Below are 18,618 nucleotides of genomic sequence, written 5' to 3'. Positions count from 1 at the left end.
GGGATAATTTTCACCAAGCATATTGTACAAAAGCATTTAAGTTGTCCTGTAAGTGCTGCCCTTTGGAAAAGCTGTGGAGAAGCAGGTTCATTAGCACATAAAGCTGCTGAAACTGTCACTTATTCAGCCACCTCAAGTATTTAAATCTTGATGTTTTTTCCCTACAAGCTGGAAAAGCTGAGGTATGGCAACCAGGTAGCTCAAGACAGCCATATTTGTATAAAAATCAAGGCACTGATATCTTAGAAGCTAAGGACGTCACAAATATGAAGTTCACCATGCAATAAAACAAGCCAAGCCATCCACAGTGGAGAGTGGGTGGACTACATTCTCCTTGCACATCACCCCTCACCTGTTAAGATTAACAAAGGAATGCCCAACCTGGGCAACTTCCAGATGTGTGGGCTTCAACTTTCAGAATTTCTCAGCCATATGGTTTCTTGCTAAGAATTCTGGGAGTTGAGATTGCCAAGGGATGAGAAGCAGTGGAACAGCTTTTGGTAAGGAATATACCTCTGCTTGCAGGATGAAGATTGGGCTCATCATAATATCACATCAACTACTGCAGGTGAATAAATTTTAGTAACAGTGATGAGTTCTCTTTTAAGAAGAGGTGCCAAGGTTGCTTATCTAGGGCTGATGACAGAGGTCAGAAATGGTGATGCCTCCACCTCCTCCAACACAGAAGGGATGGTTATCATCATTGCCATCAACAAGGTTCCTGCTTAGGAATAAGGACTGCTTGGAGAAATGCCAAACACAGTTGTTCCCGGTGGAGCCTCACTTACCACCATGAAGTAGAGCACACAGTCTGCAGAGCAAATGGTCTCAAACACGAAAGTGATCCGTCCAAGTTCTGAGCCTGTCGCTCCTGTTACTGATGTGGGAGGCCTGTTCAACAGAGCAGAAGTGAGACAGATACAAGGTGCTCCAAGTCACCATCATTTCAAAACAGCTCGCAATTACAAAGAAACGAAAAACCCATTTTGCTGTCCATTATGTTGCTCTTCTAAAACTCTGTAATGGATTTCTTGTAAAAAAAAAAAAAAAGGGTTGACCACCTTTAGCCTTGTGTAGGCTATTTTTGTTCTATTTTCTTAATTTTTTTACTAAACTAACTAAAGCTATTCATTACCTCTTCCTAAAGTTAAGATGATAGAACTCATGTGGGTCAAAAGACCCTGATTCCTATGTATCTGGCCAGAGCCCAGAGTCCCTCTTTTGGGGGAGATGGGTGGTAACAAAATTTGAATAATAAATAAATAAATCTGCTTTTTTGTGCTAAGTGATCAAACCAAGGTTCATCTAATTCAGCTTCCATCTAAGAATCCCCAGAACCATTAGACATTTGTGCCTCAGTAGAAACTGACTATAATGTCCATGTTTAACTTGTAATGTAGATGCTAGCTTATTTCTGGAAAGTTCAGCAGCAAACTGAAATCCCCTGGTTTTGGCCAATCCAAAGCCCTTCCTTCCTTCCTTCCTTCCTTCCTTCCTTCCTTCCTTCCTTCCTTCCTTCCTTCCTTCCTTCCTTCCTCCCTCCCTCCCTCCCTCCCTCCCTTCCCCATTTCTCTTACAGGTGGTTCCCTCCCCCTTTCAATAGCCTTATGACCCTACTCTTAAAAATAGTTATTTGTTCTTATGTATTTATTTACAGTCCGAGACCAAGTCACAAAAGTTTAAAATACAGCACACCATTAGTACATACTGTGTGACAATAGATACATGTATAGATAGATCTCTCCCTACTAGGCTGACAGCTGGTCAAATGCCAACTTTCCATATGAAGATTGAGTAAGCATCTGCTCAAACACAGAAGTTGAGTCTGTTTCACACATTCTTTTCAAGTGTCCACTGTACTCTCATTGGCAACCAGCTCTTGAACCTGATAAACAACACTCATGATGAAGAGACTGAGGTATTCTCACTAAACGATCAGTACCCAGGTGTTTTGAAGGCAGGAGCAAAAAATTTATTTATAGCCTTAGCTTATAGAAACCATTTGGTGCCTTCAATGAACCCTAATTTTATAGGGTTTCTTCCTCTTATATATGTATGTATTGCCACGTATGTATGTTATTTGTTCTTTTCCTTTTTCAAGGTTCACCTCCAGAAATTATGCTTCTACCTACAAAACACACAAAAAGGCAGAGCGTAAGAAGGACGCCCACTGCATCACATCCAGGTTCAACAGGTTCCATATTAGAGTGCACTACAGTAAAGGATTTGGGGGTAGTCGCCTTCTTACACACATCAGAAATTACACTATTCCTTACTTAAATCCTGGTACATGAAGATTCACAATGAGATAATCATTATCTGTGCCTCCTGCCCCACTCTGGATGTAGTCACCAGCAACTTCCCAGCCTGAAAAAGGAAAATCCCATCTAAAGATAGGTAATATGTAATTTTGAAATTTAAACAAATCCAGATCCAGCATTTTTCTTAAACCCAATCGCTTTTGTTTAGACACTCTACCCCCTTCGCCTATAAGTACAGAAACAACAAGGGTTTTTCTCCCTGCTACGATAGCCTTCACTGAACACTGACATATTGCTATGAAGAGGAATCACTGATCGTGCAAGTGATCCCACTTGCCAGAGGTGCAAGCAGAGGCCATATCTAAGCTTCTTGACCATCTGAAGGGCCACAGGAGGTAACTTGAAGATGCAGTGAGGCCCCCGAATGGGTGTAGTCAACTTGTGGGAATTGTTGTAGACTTTTAGGAGAGGAAATGGGACCTTGAGGCCTCTGGGAGGCATAGCAGGCTTATTTCTAACCTTAAAAACAACCACCACCCCAGACTCTGAAACACAGCACAACATTGTGCCCCAGAAACTCAGTGGCAAAAATCTCAGTACATTATCTGGGGCTATTTGGAAGAGGTTGGATGAATTTACAGGAGAAAATGGAACTCATCAGAGGCCTCCCATCCCAATTCCAACCCTTATTTGTGGGGGACAGAAAAAAAAACCTGTTACCAAAACGGAATTACTTTGCTACTGAATTTTGGTAGTGTGATCTCAGGGTGAGCAGACTCGACAAATGCAGTTAACAGCTGCTTGCAGCCATGGCTTGACCACCCTCAGTTCCTACAATCCTGTGAGATTAATGCAGTGTGTGTGTGTGTGTGTGTGTGCGCATGTGTAATGAATTAATACCTTAAAATTCAACAGGAGATATATTTTCTTTTTTTATTTATATTTATTGAGGATTTTACATACAGTAAAAGTCAAATATAAAGAAAGAGATAGAAAAGAAAAAAAACAAGAGAGATGTACAAGAAAAGAAAAAAGAAAGAAAAACTAAAGTTACGAAATATAATGACTTCTGACCTTCTGTTCAACAGATATTAAGGAGATATACTCTTTTCAAAGACAAAGTACAGCCAAGACCAAATGTCATTACAGGTAGTCCTCACTTCATGACCACAACTGGGATGGGAATTTCAGTCACTAAGCAATGCAGTCATTAAGTGAATCTGACCCAATTTTATGACCATTTTTGTGGCAGTCATTAAGTGAACCATGTGGTCATTAAGCATATTACATGGTTCCCCCATTGATTTTGCTTGCCGGAAGCTGGCTATGAAGGTCAAAAATGGCGATCATGTGATCGCGAGATGCTGCAAAAGTTGTAACTATGAGGACCGGCCATAAGTCAGTTTTTTCACTGCCGTCATAAGTCTGAACCATTGCTAAATGAATGGTCATTAAGTGAGGACTATCTGTATTTAGAATGAGCGCATAGTAAAATAAGTGAGAACTGCATAAAATGTATTATCTTTTCTCTTAAAAATCTTAAAAAATAAGACAATATTATTAACCCCATTATAGTTGAAGGACTAAGGTTGTTTAACAGTGCCTTGCTTAAGGCCAAAGCTATTAAATACTAAAGATCTCCTGACCCACAGTTCATTCACAGTATCACAAATTACATATAATAAGTAATGCATAACTTTTTTATTATCAGCATGGGGACAAATGTTTCACAGGGGAAGGAAGTTTAATCATTCCATTCTTTATTATAACTGCCCCACCATGAAGCTTCCCCACCCTTAGAGGGAAAGCCTTCTTTGGTACCAATGGGAGATTTTTTTTTCTCTATGCCAGATGGCTGCATCTTGGATGAGGGTCAAAATGCTCTCTGCTGCCCAGGAAGAGCTAAGTTCCTTAGAAGGGAATTTTTCCTTTGCCCTCAGTTGGATGTGTTTTTCCTAATCCCATAGCTGAACCTTGGGTGAAGGTGAAAGCTTAGGAGAAAACACACTCCTCCAGCTCTACGAGAACAGCTAAATTCTTATCTCTAATTAAGAGAAAAGCAGAGGCAAAGTTCTCAATATGAAACACCATGCTTAGCTTGGTTCTCGCTCGTCACAACAGCTCTTGCGGAATCCGAAGAAATGGTAAGGCAGAAACAGGAAATGTAATGAAAAGACCAGCTCACCATTCATCCCATCGCATTTTGAATTCCCAACATTGAAACAAGAGGTCTTCATGTTCAGAGGCAATACATTCCACCACTTATATTCCAGTCCCTGCACTGGTTCAGTCCCAGCAGGACAGGCCTTGCAGTCTGAAGAAGAAAGAGATGAGAATTAAGAGATTCAGAAAACCGATTTTTAAAGCAAACTGTTTTATTAGATGCTGTAAGAATGAAAAAAAAAAATCTGCACACACTTGGGTGCAAGGATGGCTTTGGGGAAGGGTCAAAAATGTCAAGATGGTGGTCACAACCATGCAGTCAAAGCTGTGCCCCTTTTTACATGTGCTGCACAATACAACAGGGCTTTGATCATGTGGTTGTGGGTGCTGTCTTGACACACAGACCCCCATGGATGCCCCTGCTTGGGTGACTCAGGTCAACTCCCTATCAGTCATCACAGCATTCTTCATCTCAGAAAGCATGATGTTTCCTTTGCATGAAGACCTTTTAACTGCAGAATACTTAGACCAGAATAGGCACATCGGAGGGGACAAATATAGGTCAGAAACCACCCTACGTTATTCTGTCTTAGGTGACCTAAAGTAGACCCTCAAGGGAGCTACTAGGTAAGGCATATTAAACACTGAACTTCATACAACTACTGAAAAACTAAAATTTGACAACAGATCAAACCCTTTTAAATGTAGGCTGTGTAATAAGAAAGCCTGCTTTTGAGAATATCCAGCCAAGGCAGAAAGTAAGCAATTTTCCCCTTTCTGTTTTATTTTTGAAAAGCCAAAACATTTAGTTAATTGAGAAATCATGGCATTTACATGATTATTCACCAGAGGTGGAGAACCACACTATTGGCTAGGCTAGCTGAGACGGCCACTCCTTGGGACCAATGGTTGCCTCTGATGTAATGAGTTTTCCCATTTTTAAAAGATACAATATTCTTCAAGATCCATACTGTATATAATAGGTTAATCTTATATAGATGAGGATGCATGGGTGCCACCAACACAACACCAAATAAAAGTGATGGCTTCTGCTGCTAGTCCAGAGTTTCCATCCAGATCAGTTTCTCGTACCCTGAGTTCCATCAGAAAACATCCCTGATGGACAAGGAGTGCAAAACGATGAGCCATTGTTGTAGAAACCAGGATTGCAAGGTGGGCATTCCTTCCTTTCTCCTGAAGGAGGTAGTCTCGCTGCTTTGGAAACGTCCTCTCGGCAGATCTTAGGCTCTACCCATTTGTACATGAGCTGAGTCTGAAAATAAGAAGATACAGAATAAAATGGAAGATACAGAGTCCCCCATTGGGGGAGATGGGCGGTGATATAAATAAATACATACATACATACATACAACGAAGACCGATGCTTAAGAAAGATTAACTGTTAGGCAGGCATCATCTGGAAAAGGAAGAGAAGGGAAGGGGCAACCACAAGGAACTGGAAGGCAAGCATAGGGCCTGAAGAGGACACCACGAAGCTAGCAAATCAATCCTTGCCACTTAACAACAACCCAATCCACCCAAACAAAACCCCACATTTTTGGCCTCATCCAATCTGGGGGACACAAAAGAGATATTGGTGGGTTTGATTTTTTTAATCTCTTGTAACTATCTACAAAGGGAGAGTTTACTAAACACCCACCAACATTTCCCTTGATCTAGAAGTGGGACACAGTTGCATGTCACAAGGGCAGCCTCTGGAGTTCAGTCTATCTCCCCTCCATGATATAATCGGAAAAATTAGGGAGGGAGAAATTTAGCAGGGGTGGGATTAATGGACACATCTCTGATTTTCTCTTTCACACAATTGGGACTACAGAAAAAGGGGAGGGAGAGAGGGAGAAAGAATAACTTCTATCAATTATGTAGCAGATGCCTTCTATCTTACCCACGTTGGTAAAAACATAATATTAAATTAAATAACTAATAATTTGCTGTCCTTTAGTTTCTCGACTCTGCCAAAAGAGGTGATCATCTCACCCTAATAATAAAGCAGGTTCTGGTAACATCTTATAAGTATTTGAAAGTTCAGACTGACACTGATCTATCTTACATATATTCACCTTCTATGAAGTGAGTTATTGTACAGCCCTATTATTATTTTCAACCATTGTCTGTGGAAATATATACTCATGCAGAGTCCAAACTGAACTTCGTTGGGCTATTTTCCATGTGTAAGGAATAACTTCTCTGAGATCACTCCCTTGAGTAAATATTGTAAATGTAAACACAAGGAAAAAATTGGAGAGTGTCCTTAAAAAGTTAAAAGAGAAAGAAAAAACAGAAGGGAAGAAAGAAACTATCATTAGCAAATGAACGAAGCTTGAAGGTAGGTTGAGTCACGGCAACTGGATTTCTTTCCTTTTGGTTGAAATGTTTCGCTGCTTGTCCAAGCAGCTTCTTCAGTCTGCTGGACTGGACTGACAAGCAGAGAAACGTTTCTACCAAAAAGAAAGAAATCCAGTTGCCGTGACTCAACCTACAGACAATTCCACCAGGATGACTGAGAATCTTCAACAACATACAACGAAGCTTGAAGTTACTCAGAATAACCACTTACTTTTCTAGCATTCACATCCACTACTGTAGAAATGTGCAACGCCTACTGATTCAGGAATGGAATGTCCTCCACCCAACTGGAACAGTGGGCTCTGGACATATCTAACAGTCATTTGGTTCTCTTTCAACGACTTTAGACAAGGATCTTTCGCATACTTGTGCATTCTGTATTTTGGCAAGATAATTTCATTCTATCTTGAGTGAAAAAGTCAGTACGAAAGCATGGATTTCACAGCTCAATTACACCACCGTCTGCAATTACAGCAATTGCTATGGGCTTTGCCTGCAAATGTTCTTCTTCAAGTGGGCACTATATCCTGCACCCTACATCATATCTCATAAATCCTTCTGCAGCCTAGCCAAGCTATCGAACAACAAGAGTAAAACTTTCACTTATAGTATGCACACCCTTTAAATTAATGTTCAATTTTGAGAAGATACATTATACAGAATACAATAGCAACTTTCCCACCATGCCTATGCTGGAATGGACTATTGGGAATGGACATCCAACAGGATGTCCATTCCCAATGCTAGGGAGGTCTCCCAAGTCACAGAAGACTGCATTTACGCTACAGTGAAGAAACAATATCTGGGAAACAAGAGGAGCCAAAGGTACCTCTGTTTGAGAAGCATTTGGTTGGATACATCTCATTAAACCCAGGGACTTGGGGTTTCCAGCCCATCAAGATTCCGCTTTAACTTTTTGTTGCGTACAAGCTTACATTGGCACAAAAGGTCACCCAAGTAAGTATGTTTCAACAAAGCCAAGAAGCCACAGCCAGTACCAGCTCTTTTATTAGTCTGTGTGTTTGTGTGTGTGTCCCCTAATATGTATTTCTCTCATTCTCCTATTAGTTTTAAACGAACCCTGAAAAAAAGTAAGGTCTCTGACCAGATACATAGTATTAGACAGCATCTAGATATTGCAAGAGATATCCAGTCTGGTGTAGTGGCTAAGTCACCAGGCTAGAAACTGGGAGACCATGAGTTCTAGTCCTGCTTTAGGCATGAAGCCAGCTGGGTGATCTTGTGCCAGTCACACTCTCTCAGCCCTAGGAAGGAGGCAATGGCAAACCACTTCCGAAATCCTGTCAAGAAGCTGTAGGGACTTGCCCAGGCAGCCGCCAGTAGTCAACAATGACTTGAAGGCACAAATATAGAGAGAGACACAGACAGAGACATAGAAACATTTTGTGTGTGTATGTGTGTGTGTGTGTACATACATGCATACATAAATACATTACAAGGAACTTTCTCTCAACCTCTTTCCCGCAACTTGCACAACACTAATTGCCACAATCAAGCTAAGGATATAAACACGTTTAACCCAACTTTAGAGAGATCTCACCACCATGACTTTTTAAAAGAAAAAAAACAAGAAGAAACAAAGCAACTGTGATAATTCTTCAGTTCTTCCTGCTCAAAGCACACTCCCATGAACCCTTGGATTAGAAATGTAAATGTTACTGGTTTTGTGGGGATCTGAATGTCATTGATGTGTATAGTTTAGCCCCTCCCATGTTCTTCTTTGAGGAGATACTTATATTATATTGTATATTATAAACCAAAATTTAAATGGTATATTTATCCTAAAATTCACCATTTAAATGTAAGCAACTTAATCTGCCTCCAAAATTCACCCCTTTCCTTTCACAGGAATGAATGAGGGAAATACCAAACAAATTGAATTCCAGTGCATGTCACTATCAAGCTTCCATCATCTGTCAACTGCTGCTGAAGAAAAGTCTCTGGATGTTGAACATTCATGCAAAATGTTTATCCAGTATCTGTTGGATAAATTCACATTTGGCTGGAGAATGGGACCATTTCACTTCTTCTGCAAGGCCACCAAAAGCAGAGCGAGGTGGAACACGGTGAGTGAGGAGCAAGTTATAATATGCCTGAAAAGTAACACGATAGCGATAGCTGGACGTAATGGAAGGTTAGCTCTGAACTGCCTGTGCACAGCTTGCAAAACCAAGAACAGGCAGTCGGGTCTGACGTGGGTGGGTGTTCTGCCATTACATTTGAGAGGGGACATGTGTATCCACAGGCTGTTTGAAAGCATTTTGCTCTTGTACAGCACAATTGCAGAGATCAGCACAGCCAAAGAAATCTGTTCAGAGAAACAAATCCCTGGTAAAAGTAGAAACAGAATTCAGACATTCCAGAGTTAAGACTTCCTATAGGTCACCCACTGGGGTGTCCACAGTTTACATGGATTGGGAAGATTTAGGATTGGAGGGGAAGAGATGTGACTCACTTTTCCCTCCTGGTCGCACGGAGTATGGATTTGGAAAAAGTCTTTATTTGAGCAAGGAAGACGTTCCAGACACTGGCTTGATCCCTCATCTGAAAGCAAAAGACATTAAATGTAAGACCCACTTTTCTTTGGAAACATGAGACCTGAAATACCGAAGGCAGTGTTTTCCATCTGGGGGAGGCAAGAAACAGTTTTGCTAACGACCAATGCTTGTTTGCCATTTTAGTTATAATAAATCTGAAAAACAGGTTCTCTTTAACAACCTCTCAACACGACTTCATTTAGGATGCCACCTCTGCTCAGGCAAACTTCTGAACATGCCACACTCCTGGCCTTTCTTATTTAACATCACATCACAAAGGAATATTTAGTCACAAAGTCCCACCCTGTCTGGCCATCAGCTCTTAGAGCAGAGTGCTGCCTTCGTAACAAGCGGATGTATAATCGTCACATAAACCTTCAATCTTTCTTAGCTTTAAGTGAACATCTTAATCTGAACCAGGATGTTCAGTTCTCCTTGGAGAAGCGACAGTACCTGAATAATGTGTTGATTCTGGACATGGAGTGCATTCCTTAGCACCCTTTTCTGAGTAGGTGTTTCTTGGACAGATCTCACACATGGAAGATCCTGGTTTACTGCTAAATGTGCCAGGCTTGCAAGGAAAGCATTCAGATGTATAGGCCACCCCTGCAAAAGAGAAGGTGCAAACTTAGCCATTTAGAAAGCCACAAAGAAATAGGTTCCATTGCAATAATGTGTGTGTGTGTGTGGGGGTGTTTTGGAGTGCATAATGCTGGATTGGAGCAGATTAACTGGGTTCAAATCCCTATTTAGCTACGAACCTTCTTGGATTAGCCAAAGGCTTCTTAATGTCTCTCAGCCTGAAGAGCAGAAGAGAGCCAGACAGGAATTAAACTATTTGGAGTTGGGTTTTTTTGGGCGGGGGGCCTTGTGTGTGTGTGTGTGCACGCGCATGCACCTTTGAATCACTCTCAACTCCTGGCAACTGCCTGGCCTAGTCCTTGCAGTTTTCTTGGCAAGATTTTGAAGTGGTTTGCCCTTGCCTTCTTCTTCCTAGGGCTGAGAGTGTGTGACTGGCCCAAGGTCACCTAGCTGGATTTGGGCTTAAGGCGGGACTAGAATTCACAGCCTCCCAGTTCCTGTTGGAATTATCAGGGGTCAACTCAGCATTATCTCATAAGTATAAGGGGTTGTCTCTAGCAAACGCATCTCTATTGTGCTTGTGGGATGTCACATGGGTCACCTGATTTCCACTTCCTCCTCCTTCTTGGGCTTGGGGATTAACAGTCTCCATTACCCTTCTGGCAGACATGCAAGCAGGAAGAGCTGCACAATGCAGCTCTCCCCTATTTTCATCATCCAGTGATGATTAAGTGCTTTCTACTATGAACCTACCTATATCCAGATCTACTGAATAAAAGTAAGCTATCTCTATTTTTTTCTTCATCTAACTACAGTGTGAAGACTGAATTTATTTCTGAACATAATTAAGCTTATTGTGCAAGTTCCTTTTTTGGTTCACGCTTCTACTCTGCAAGATAGCTGTTAGCTGCTTGGAGTTCTTTTATTAATCTTTCCATCAGTTTCTAGCCTAGTGCCTTATCCTTTACACCAAACTGGCTCTGTATTTGATATTACCCCTTTCAAATCCAAGGGTTCACTATGTGGCTTTTAGTGTGCTTTTAATATATGGATTGGACCTGTATACCACCCAGAGTCTTCCTGGAGTTGGGTGGCCATAACAACTCCAATGAATGAATGATAAAACAGAAAGAAAATTATCTGGGATGCCAAGCAGAGCTCTTTCCCACCATCTGTTATCTGATCATTTTCATGGTGATGCTGGCAATGAACTTGAGACCTCTTCATGTAAAGGGGGGTTCTGCTACCGTACTAAGTTTATAGGAAGCCATGTGACTTTGGAGTAGTAGGGAGTTTCACTTAATCTATTATAAACAATGGCAGAAGTATTTAAAAACTGAACACAAATAGCAGATCTACTTTTTTAAAAGGTTCAGGGCCAGAACACTATTCAGTGAGAGTGGTCACCAATCTTAGAATAAAAACAACAGATAAAGAATAAGATTCAGTGAATTCCTTTGACACCTAATGATGTATGTCTTCTTCTACACTCAAGGCCAACTCAAAAACATGGCAAGAGGGTCCTTAAAAAGGGATTGAGGTGCCCAAGAAGGGAAATTCTATAAGACAAGGAATGCAGAAAGTACAGCCTAGGGCCATCATCTCTTCTGCGGGAGCAAACTGTGTGCCTCTCCCAGTACATCTTGAAAGAATCCTTGGTGCAATCCATTTCGTAGGGCCCAATTAGCAAGTCTACAGATCACTGCCATAATATTAGAATCTGCACAGACATGGTTTACCACCCATAATTCTTTTCCCACCCAATCCCTTTTTTCTCTTGCTGCTGTTCTAGAAAAAACAACAACCATTTTGCTTAATGAAGAATTAATTCTTGGAAATTTAAATGCCTTCATATTGTTCTATAAATACGAGTTGGCCTCATGAAGGTATTGCTGCAATGTGAATTTTGGTTTTTCACAGCCCCCTTTGTTGTTGTCATGACCAACAAAGCTACTTTTCCTGTGGATTCACTTTTATCCAGCAGGTGTCAGTATTTTCCTAGTAACAACTCATTCAGTAAACTCTGCTAACCTGCCTAGTATACTTTTTTTTTTTAAATGCCACTGTAAATATTAGAGTGGGAAAGTAGGAACAAGAAAGCAAAAATCAGGAACTTCACATTGTAATTTTAAGTCTTCCCATATCTGGTACATCCCCCACCCCATCTATAAGTGTAACAATTCCCACAGGTTAAGCTGAATTTCTGGGGACTGCAAGAACATGTCCATATTGTTTTCTTGGCAACAATACAGAAATAGCCAGTTCCTTCTTCCAGGCTTTTTTTTTTAAGTTTACTTTTTTTAAAGAATTGGTTTTAAACTTGGGGGGTCCCTGGTGGTGTCCCATCCAAGAACTCAACTGATCCGATCTTGTTATTAAAAGACAGAAGCTTTCATAAACCCTGTATCAGTCCAGCCCAGGGTTCTCAACCTTGGCAACTTTAAAGTATGTGGACTTCAACTCCCAGAATTCCCCAGCCAGCCATGGGAGTTGAGGTCCACACACCTTAAAGTTGCCAAGGTTGAGAAACACTGGGCTAGCCATTCTACGCACCTGATTGGGTGAGCTGAGACTCAAAAGAGTTCGGGCCTTTTAATAAAACAAGTTACTCTGAAAAGACGCTGCCTGACTCCTCGTGATTTTTTAATGAAATAAAGATGAGGATATTTTTCTTTTTATTGCCTTTTATGTTTTGCATAACCTCTCCATTTTGTTTGCATTTTGGTTTAATCCCCTCCCTTCTTTTCTTCCTGCTGTTGGTTTTCATTTAAGAAATGCTTTTTAGGATCAAGGTATTTTTACTACTGGCTTTACATGATCCTTCTTTCACTGAAATTGAATTCTTTTTAAGAAAAGCAGAATAAATTGTTTTAAATACACAAGAGTATGACAGCTATTACTAAAAGATAAGACTGTTCCTTGCAATTAAAAAATTGTCATGCTGTTACACTTAAAACGTTCACCTTCAATTGTGATGTTTTTCACAAGAACGGGTTTCACCACCTGTGAACCCATGAGTATCCCAGTTGTTCTCCAGTACAGTATATTAGTACCTGATTTCAATGTTACCTGGACAGAAAGGAATAAAAGTATTAGTGTATCAAACTCACTTTAACCCAGACTAAGCATAAAACAGACTGGATGTATGAGAAAGGGGTGGAGCCACCGTGACAAGTGTACAGTGTACAGATTCTGTCCTAGCCAATTGCTTCACAGAGGGAATGAAAAATAGGAGAACAGGGCACTGACGTTGGTGTGAAGTTTTGAGTCACCACACCCTGCTTTGCTGAAGTGCCTTGAAGGGATTAGCTAACAAATGGTAGAGCCAAACACACTGACCACGCAATTTAAAAGCACACACACACAGTTCTCCTGCCCCACCTCATCTCCAAGCATGGAGGAAAGGAGTTCCTGTCCTAGAGGAGAGCCTCACCCTGTTTGCTCAGCAAATGAGTTTGTTCAGAAATTGTTAAAGGTACGATAAGGCACTAGCGTGCAACTAAAAGGGACTATCTCAAAAATCCAAGCATTTCATGCAACGTTTTTCTCCACAATTCTGAAAATAGTCCACACACAATATCTCAAAATAGAACTGCTCTATCTTAAGTGTGAATATGACCTTTGGAGTTCTGTAAGAGAGATGCTTATAAAAAGACTAAAACAGTCTCATTTAATTGCTGTTGTAATCAATCATCACATCATTCAAAGCCATGGATTTTTTTTTAAAAAAAAACCAAGCCGAAGAGGCTGGCCTCATGCCCCACATTACATCACAAACTTCCGTGACAAACCACAACAGCTTGTTCCACTACGTCAAAAATGAACTAGCTGGATTGTCACTTAATGAATGCATGAGCCTAGCCAGTTAGTGATCACTTCTTCAGTCCAGTTGAGCCAGCAGAGATGAGACTATTCATTTAGGAGATTAGCCAGGTTGTGACTGATAAATTTTAATGAGTTTGCTGGTAGTTACAGAGAGTCAAGGAAAGAAGGGGAAAAAAAGGATAGATGGATGATGTAGAATAATGTATGCTTTTGTGGTGCATTCAGTCTTTAAGTAATAGAGATGTGCAAAAGGTTTTGAGGTCAAAATAGTTTGAGGACAGAATATCTCACTGCCAAACAAGCCATTCTGAGAATTCTGGAACATCTTCAAGACAGGGCACAAATGGTCAGACCCTGAAACAAGTCATTCTGATCTTGGAATATAGGTTGGACCACTTTTGGATGTTCTGAGCTGAGAAGGATTTGTCTATGAAATGTCTTGCTCTGAGAGACCAACAGCTTTCAACTGAAGCCACACAATGGATGTCCTGTCCCAGTGCCTGGACGCTGCAAGGGTCTGGATGGGGTGCAATGGGCTTTGACTCAACCCAAGGAAGACTGAGTGGTTTTGGGTACTTGGGTCTTCTGGTGACAAGGTTTTTCCACTGTTGGTCCTAGATGGGGTGGCACTGCCCCAGACAGACCCGGCGTGCAATCTGGGGGTCCTCCCTGGACTCACAGCTCCTGCTCAAAGAGCAAGTGGCAGCCGTGGCTAGGAGGGCCTTTGCACACTTTCGGGTTGTGTGCCAGTTGTGCCTGTTCCTGGATTGGGAGTCTTTGCTCAAGGTTACTCATGCCCTTGTGACCTCCCATCTGGACCACTGCAATGTGCTCTACATGGGGCTGCCCTTGAAGAACATTCAGAAGCTTCAACTGGTGCAGAATGCAGCTGCACGGATAGTAAATGGTGTCCAGTACTCGACACATGTAACACCACTTCTACGTGAGCTGCATTGGTTCCCGGTGTGCTTCCAGGTGCAATTCAAGGTGCTGGTTGTCACCTTTGAAGCCCTTCATGGCTTGGGACTGGGTTACCTAAGGGACCATCTTCTCCCAGTTGTTTCTATCCATCCAATTCGGTCCAGCAGGTTGGGCATGTTACAGGTCCCGTCAGCCAAGCAATGTCAGCTGGCGGGGACTAGGAGGCATGCCTTCTCTGTCGTAGTGCCTGCTATAAATAAATAAATAAAAATAAATAAATAATGTTGTACTTACAGAATAAGAGCCCCATTCACCATTATCTGTTAATTTCACCCACTTATCGCTGGTGGAGTCCATTTCTTGGCACTGGTCATTTTGAATCTGATGATTAGAAAAATAATAGGAATTTACCAAGCTATCAATCAAGTCAAACAATTAGAATTTATGCAACTCAGTAACCCTTGCCCTGTCATAAAGTGAGTCGAGATTCTCACTACCCTATTACAGAATTAGGGGGATTGTGGGAGACAGATGGGAACATAACAGAACTGTACTTTGCACACAACATTCAACGGGCCTTCTTCCTAGGCAAGATCGCAAAAAGACTGCATGCCAACTCAAAGCAAAGCTTTGCAAAATACAGTGGGACTCATTCCCAGAGTAGCAGCCTTTGTGATTTTAAGATTCATGTGACATTTGAACCTAGTTCACACTTCAGGAGCCTGAAAATCATTTTTACAATATACAGTAAGAACCTTGAGTGAAGTTATTCAGTATATAAGCTAGTTACTATCCATGGAATTCACCACCATATGATGTGATCATATAACTAGTTTAGCTGGCTTGAGAGAGAAAATATACAAAGTTATGACATCCATGTCCATGAATAAAACTTCTGTCTGTGTCATTTAACAAGAACAAACATGTTTCAACATATGTTTCGATAGTATGCTTCTAGTTATCAGATGGCAAAATTATATTTTGATATAATTATTAATGCTATGCAGCAATGTGGTTTTGAAGGGAACAGGTAATTATAAATATAAATTAAATTATATTTTATTGAAATATTAGTATTATTTATAAGTTTATTGAATTTTAAATTGTTTTTACTGTGAACTGCCCAGGGTCCCCCATGTGGGGGAGATGGACGGTGATAAAAATATGGCTGGTTGGTTGGTTGGTTGGTTGGTAGATAGATTAGATAGATAGATTAGATAGATTAGATAGATAGATAGATAGATAGATAGATAGATAGATAGATAGATAGATAGATAGATAGATCTGGAGCCCACATGGGTGTGCTTATCAGCCACTCCTGAGCTCACATAGCTAGACATGTTTAAGGGATGTTGATGGGCACAATGTACATGCCCAGGGGAGTCCACAGGGTGTAGGCAAAAAAGTCAAGATGGTGGCCGCAACAGTACAATTGAAGCTCTGTCTTGATTGTTGTGTGTGTCACGTGTACAACACACATAAAAAGTTAGGCAGAGCTTCAATTGCACCATCACAGCCATCTTAACTTTTTTTAAACCGTACCCCTTGGACACCCTCGTGCATGCCAACACACACTCCAAATGACTTTTCTCCTTCAGATCGGATCATTACACAACTTGACTCAGAATCTCTATTATAAGATCCTTCAGATGTTTCAAGAGGAATCTCTTGAGGGTTCAAGCTGATATTTTCAGTGGCTTTGTCTACATAAGAAAAGTAAACACTAAAAGGTTCTTGCTAAAACACTCAGAACATTAAAATATTATTGATTAAAAATGATAGGCAAGTCCTGTGATAGATATCTCAGATAGCAATTTGCCAAATTGCAACAATCAGTGCTCTAATGGATGGGCCAATGTTCTCTCTTGATTAAGTCAGCTGAAAGTCCACTTTTGTTTGGACGCTGAGAGAGTGTGCAGGATTAGAGAATATTTTGCCCAACCAAGAAAGGAAATGCTGCATTGACTTTTAAAGCCATATATGGATTGGGGGTTATCTGAAGGACTGTTTCTCCCTCTGTGAACCTGCTGGTTACTCGGATCAGCAGAACAGAAATATATTAGGTTTACACTGCTTCTGCCACCAGCTACCTCGAGCAACTCGAAATTCCCACCCACCAGAGAGCCTTTTCCTTAGCTCGCTGCCACACTCTCCCCTCTGCAGTATTGGAGGGCAAATACAAAAAAATCCCATTGCCCACAAGACTTTGTCCATGTAACTCAGGGGAGGCTGAAACTATAGACCACGTCCTTTTGCACTGTGCCTTTTACAAAGACATTCGTACTAATTTATTACACCACTGATCATTACATACCCTAGACGTCCAGATCCTGAGTATACCCAATTGCTGCTCACAGACGAAAATTCTACAGTTACGGCGCAGGTAGCCAGGTTCTGCGCCACAGCAATGAAGATTCGACACACTAAGGGGGGCCAACCATTGTAAAGTCTTCTATACCTTTGTAAATTTTTATAATCTTATCTATATATATAACATAGTCGCTATGTAGTTTTCATGTTTTATATTTTATATCTAATATATTCTTAAAATTTTACACACTTAGATAGTTAAAATAGATCACACATTGGATTTAACGTACAGAGTTAGATAGATAACTAGTGCATTTTACCTGAATTTAGTATATATCTTTTATTGTATGTTTTTAATACTTCAGGCGTGACTAGGTTTATCTTACGGAATAATACTATTGTATTGGTCTATGGCGCAATAAAGCGTGAACTGAACCGAACATTGTTTTATAGTTTTTAAAAGTTATTGCAAACAGCTGTGTGTGATGCAAAGGCAGGGTGTCAGTGTGATAGGTGTAAATAGCAGCAGCAGTAGCAGCTTTGCAATGTATTGGAAGGGATATTTAAAAGTAGCAAAAACTGCTGAAAACTGCACCTGATTTCATGGCCCTCATAAAAAAAAGGACAGGTGGATGATGTAGAATAATGTATGCTTTTGCGCTGTTCGCACCTCAATATTCAGCCATTAAGTAAGAGAGGTGTGCAAAAGGTTTTGAGATCAAAATAGTCTGGACAGAACATCTCACTGCCAAACAAGCCATTCTGAGAATTCTGGAACATCTTCAAGACAGCGCACACGTGATATTGAATCCCAAGGTGATGCATGAACTCAGCTACAGGTCCTTTCTGTCTGGGAAAAGTGGCTTAATATATTCTCTCTCCACCAACAACCTGGCCCCCACAGGTATGTGAAGTCTATATTTCCCATGAACCATGGCTTGCTGAAAATTTTACCTGCTGCAGAGCTGAAGCGTACCAAATTGGGGACAACAAACACTTCCACTCAATTTAGGAAACCCCACCTTTCACTGCTGAATTTCAGACTTCATACTACGCCAAAGTCTGTTTTAATCATGATTGGTTGATTGAGCGGAAGGTCTGGATTCACACAACCCGCCTAGCCAGCACAGCATGCTGTGTGAACACTATCCTGGTGGTTGTTTTACACATGATCTAAAACTGGCTCCTGCTTATGAAACTGGGAGCAAAATGGCTGGAAAACTAGCAAGGATGTCTTGATCAAAAACATTCTGAGCTGGGAGTGACTTTGGGGCTTTAATAATGACACTGCCTGTGCTTCTGCTTCTCCGTAGGGGGAAAAAATCAATCAACAAACAAGCTGTTTGTTGTATCTGGGCGCAAATTCATGTTCTGTAGCAGAATCACTTGTGGCTTCTTGCTTTAGAAGTGAAGAGGCACACTGGGTTACAGGAAGGGGAGAAATAAAAGCCATTTTCTGCAGCAGAAGGCACTGTCTGATCAGCCAAAGGTGAGAGATGGCATGGAGTCTGCAGAGGGAAGGGGCCTTGGGCTGGCAGAATCATTTTGCCATGTTATGAGCCATTAGAGCACCTCCTGCCTGCATCCCTTCAGTGTCTCCAAACAGTCTGCAAACTTTAATCAAGGCTGAA

The 18,618-nt window shown here is 41.1% G+C and overlaps 1 protein-coding gene across 1 annotated transcript in view; it reads right to left on the bottom strand.

The window, feature by feature from the left end:
* Positions 1-18,618, bottom strand: part of ELAPOR2 (endosome-lysosome associated apoptosis and autophagy regulator family member 2) — a 48,944-nt gene that overhangs the window by 22,047 nt on the left and 8,279 nt on the right. The window contains exons 4-11 of the mRNA XM_063308236.1: positions 14,972-15,058; positions 12,895-13,000; positions 9,803-9,955; positions 9,268-9,356; positions 5,517-5,697; positions 4,447-4,575; positions 2,277-2,367; positions 789-891 (exon numbers count right to left, since the gene is read on the bottom strand). Of these exons, the coding sequence (XP_063164306.1) occupies positions 789-891; positions 2,277-2,367; positions 4,447-4,575; positions 5,517-5,697; positions 9,268-9,356; positions 9,803-9,955; positions 12,895-13,000; positions 14,972-15,058 (939 nt within the window). The remainder of the gene's footprint in view (positions 1-788; positions 892-2,276; positions 2,368-4,446; positions 4,576-5,516; positions 5,698-9,267; positions 9,357-9,802; positions 9,956-12,894; positions 13,001-14,971; positions 15,059-18,618) is intronic.

Source organism: Candoia aspera, chromosome 7, assembly GCF_035149785.1.
Source record: "Candoia aspera isolate rCanAsp1 chromosome 7, rCanAsp1.hap2, whole genome shotgun sequence".
Classification (NCBI taxonomy): domain Eukaryota; kingdom Metazoa; phylum Chordata; class Lepidosauria; order Squamata; family Boidae; genus Candoia; species Candoia aspera.
Note: the sequence above shows the minus strand (reverse complement) of the source record. Positions and strands in the feature narration are given on the sequence as shown.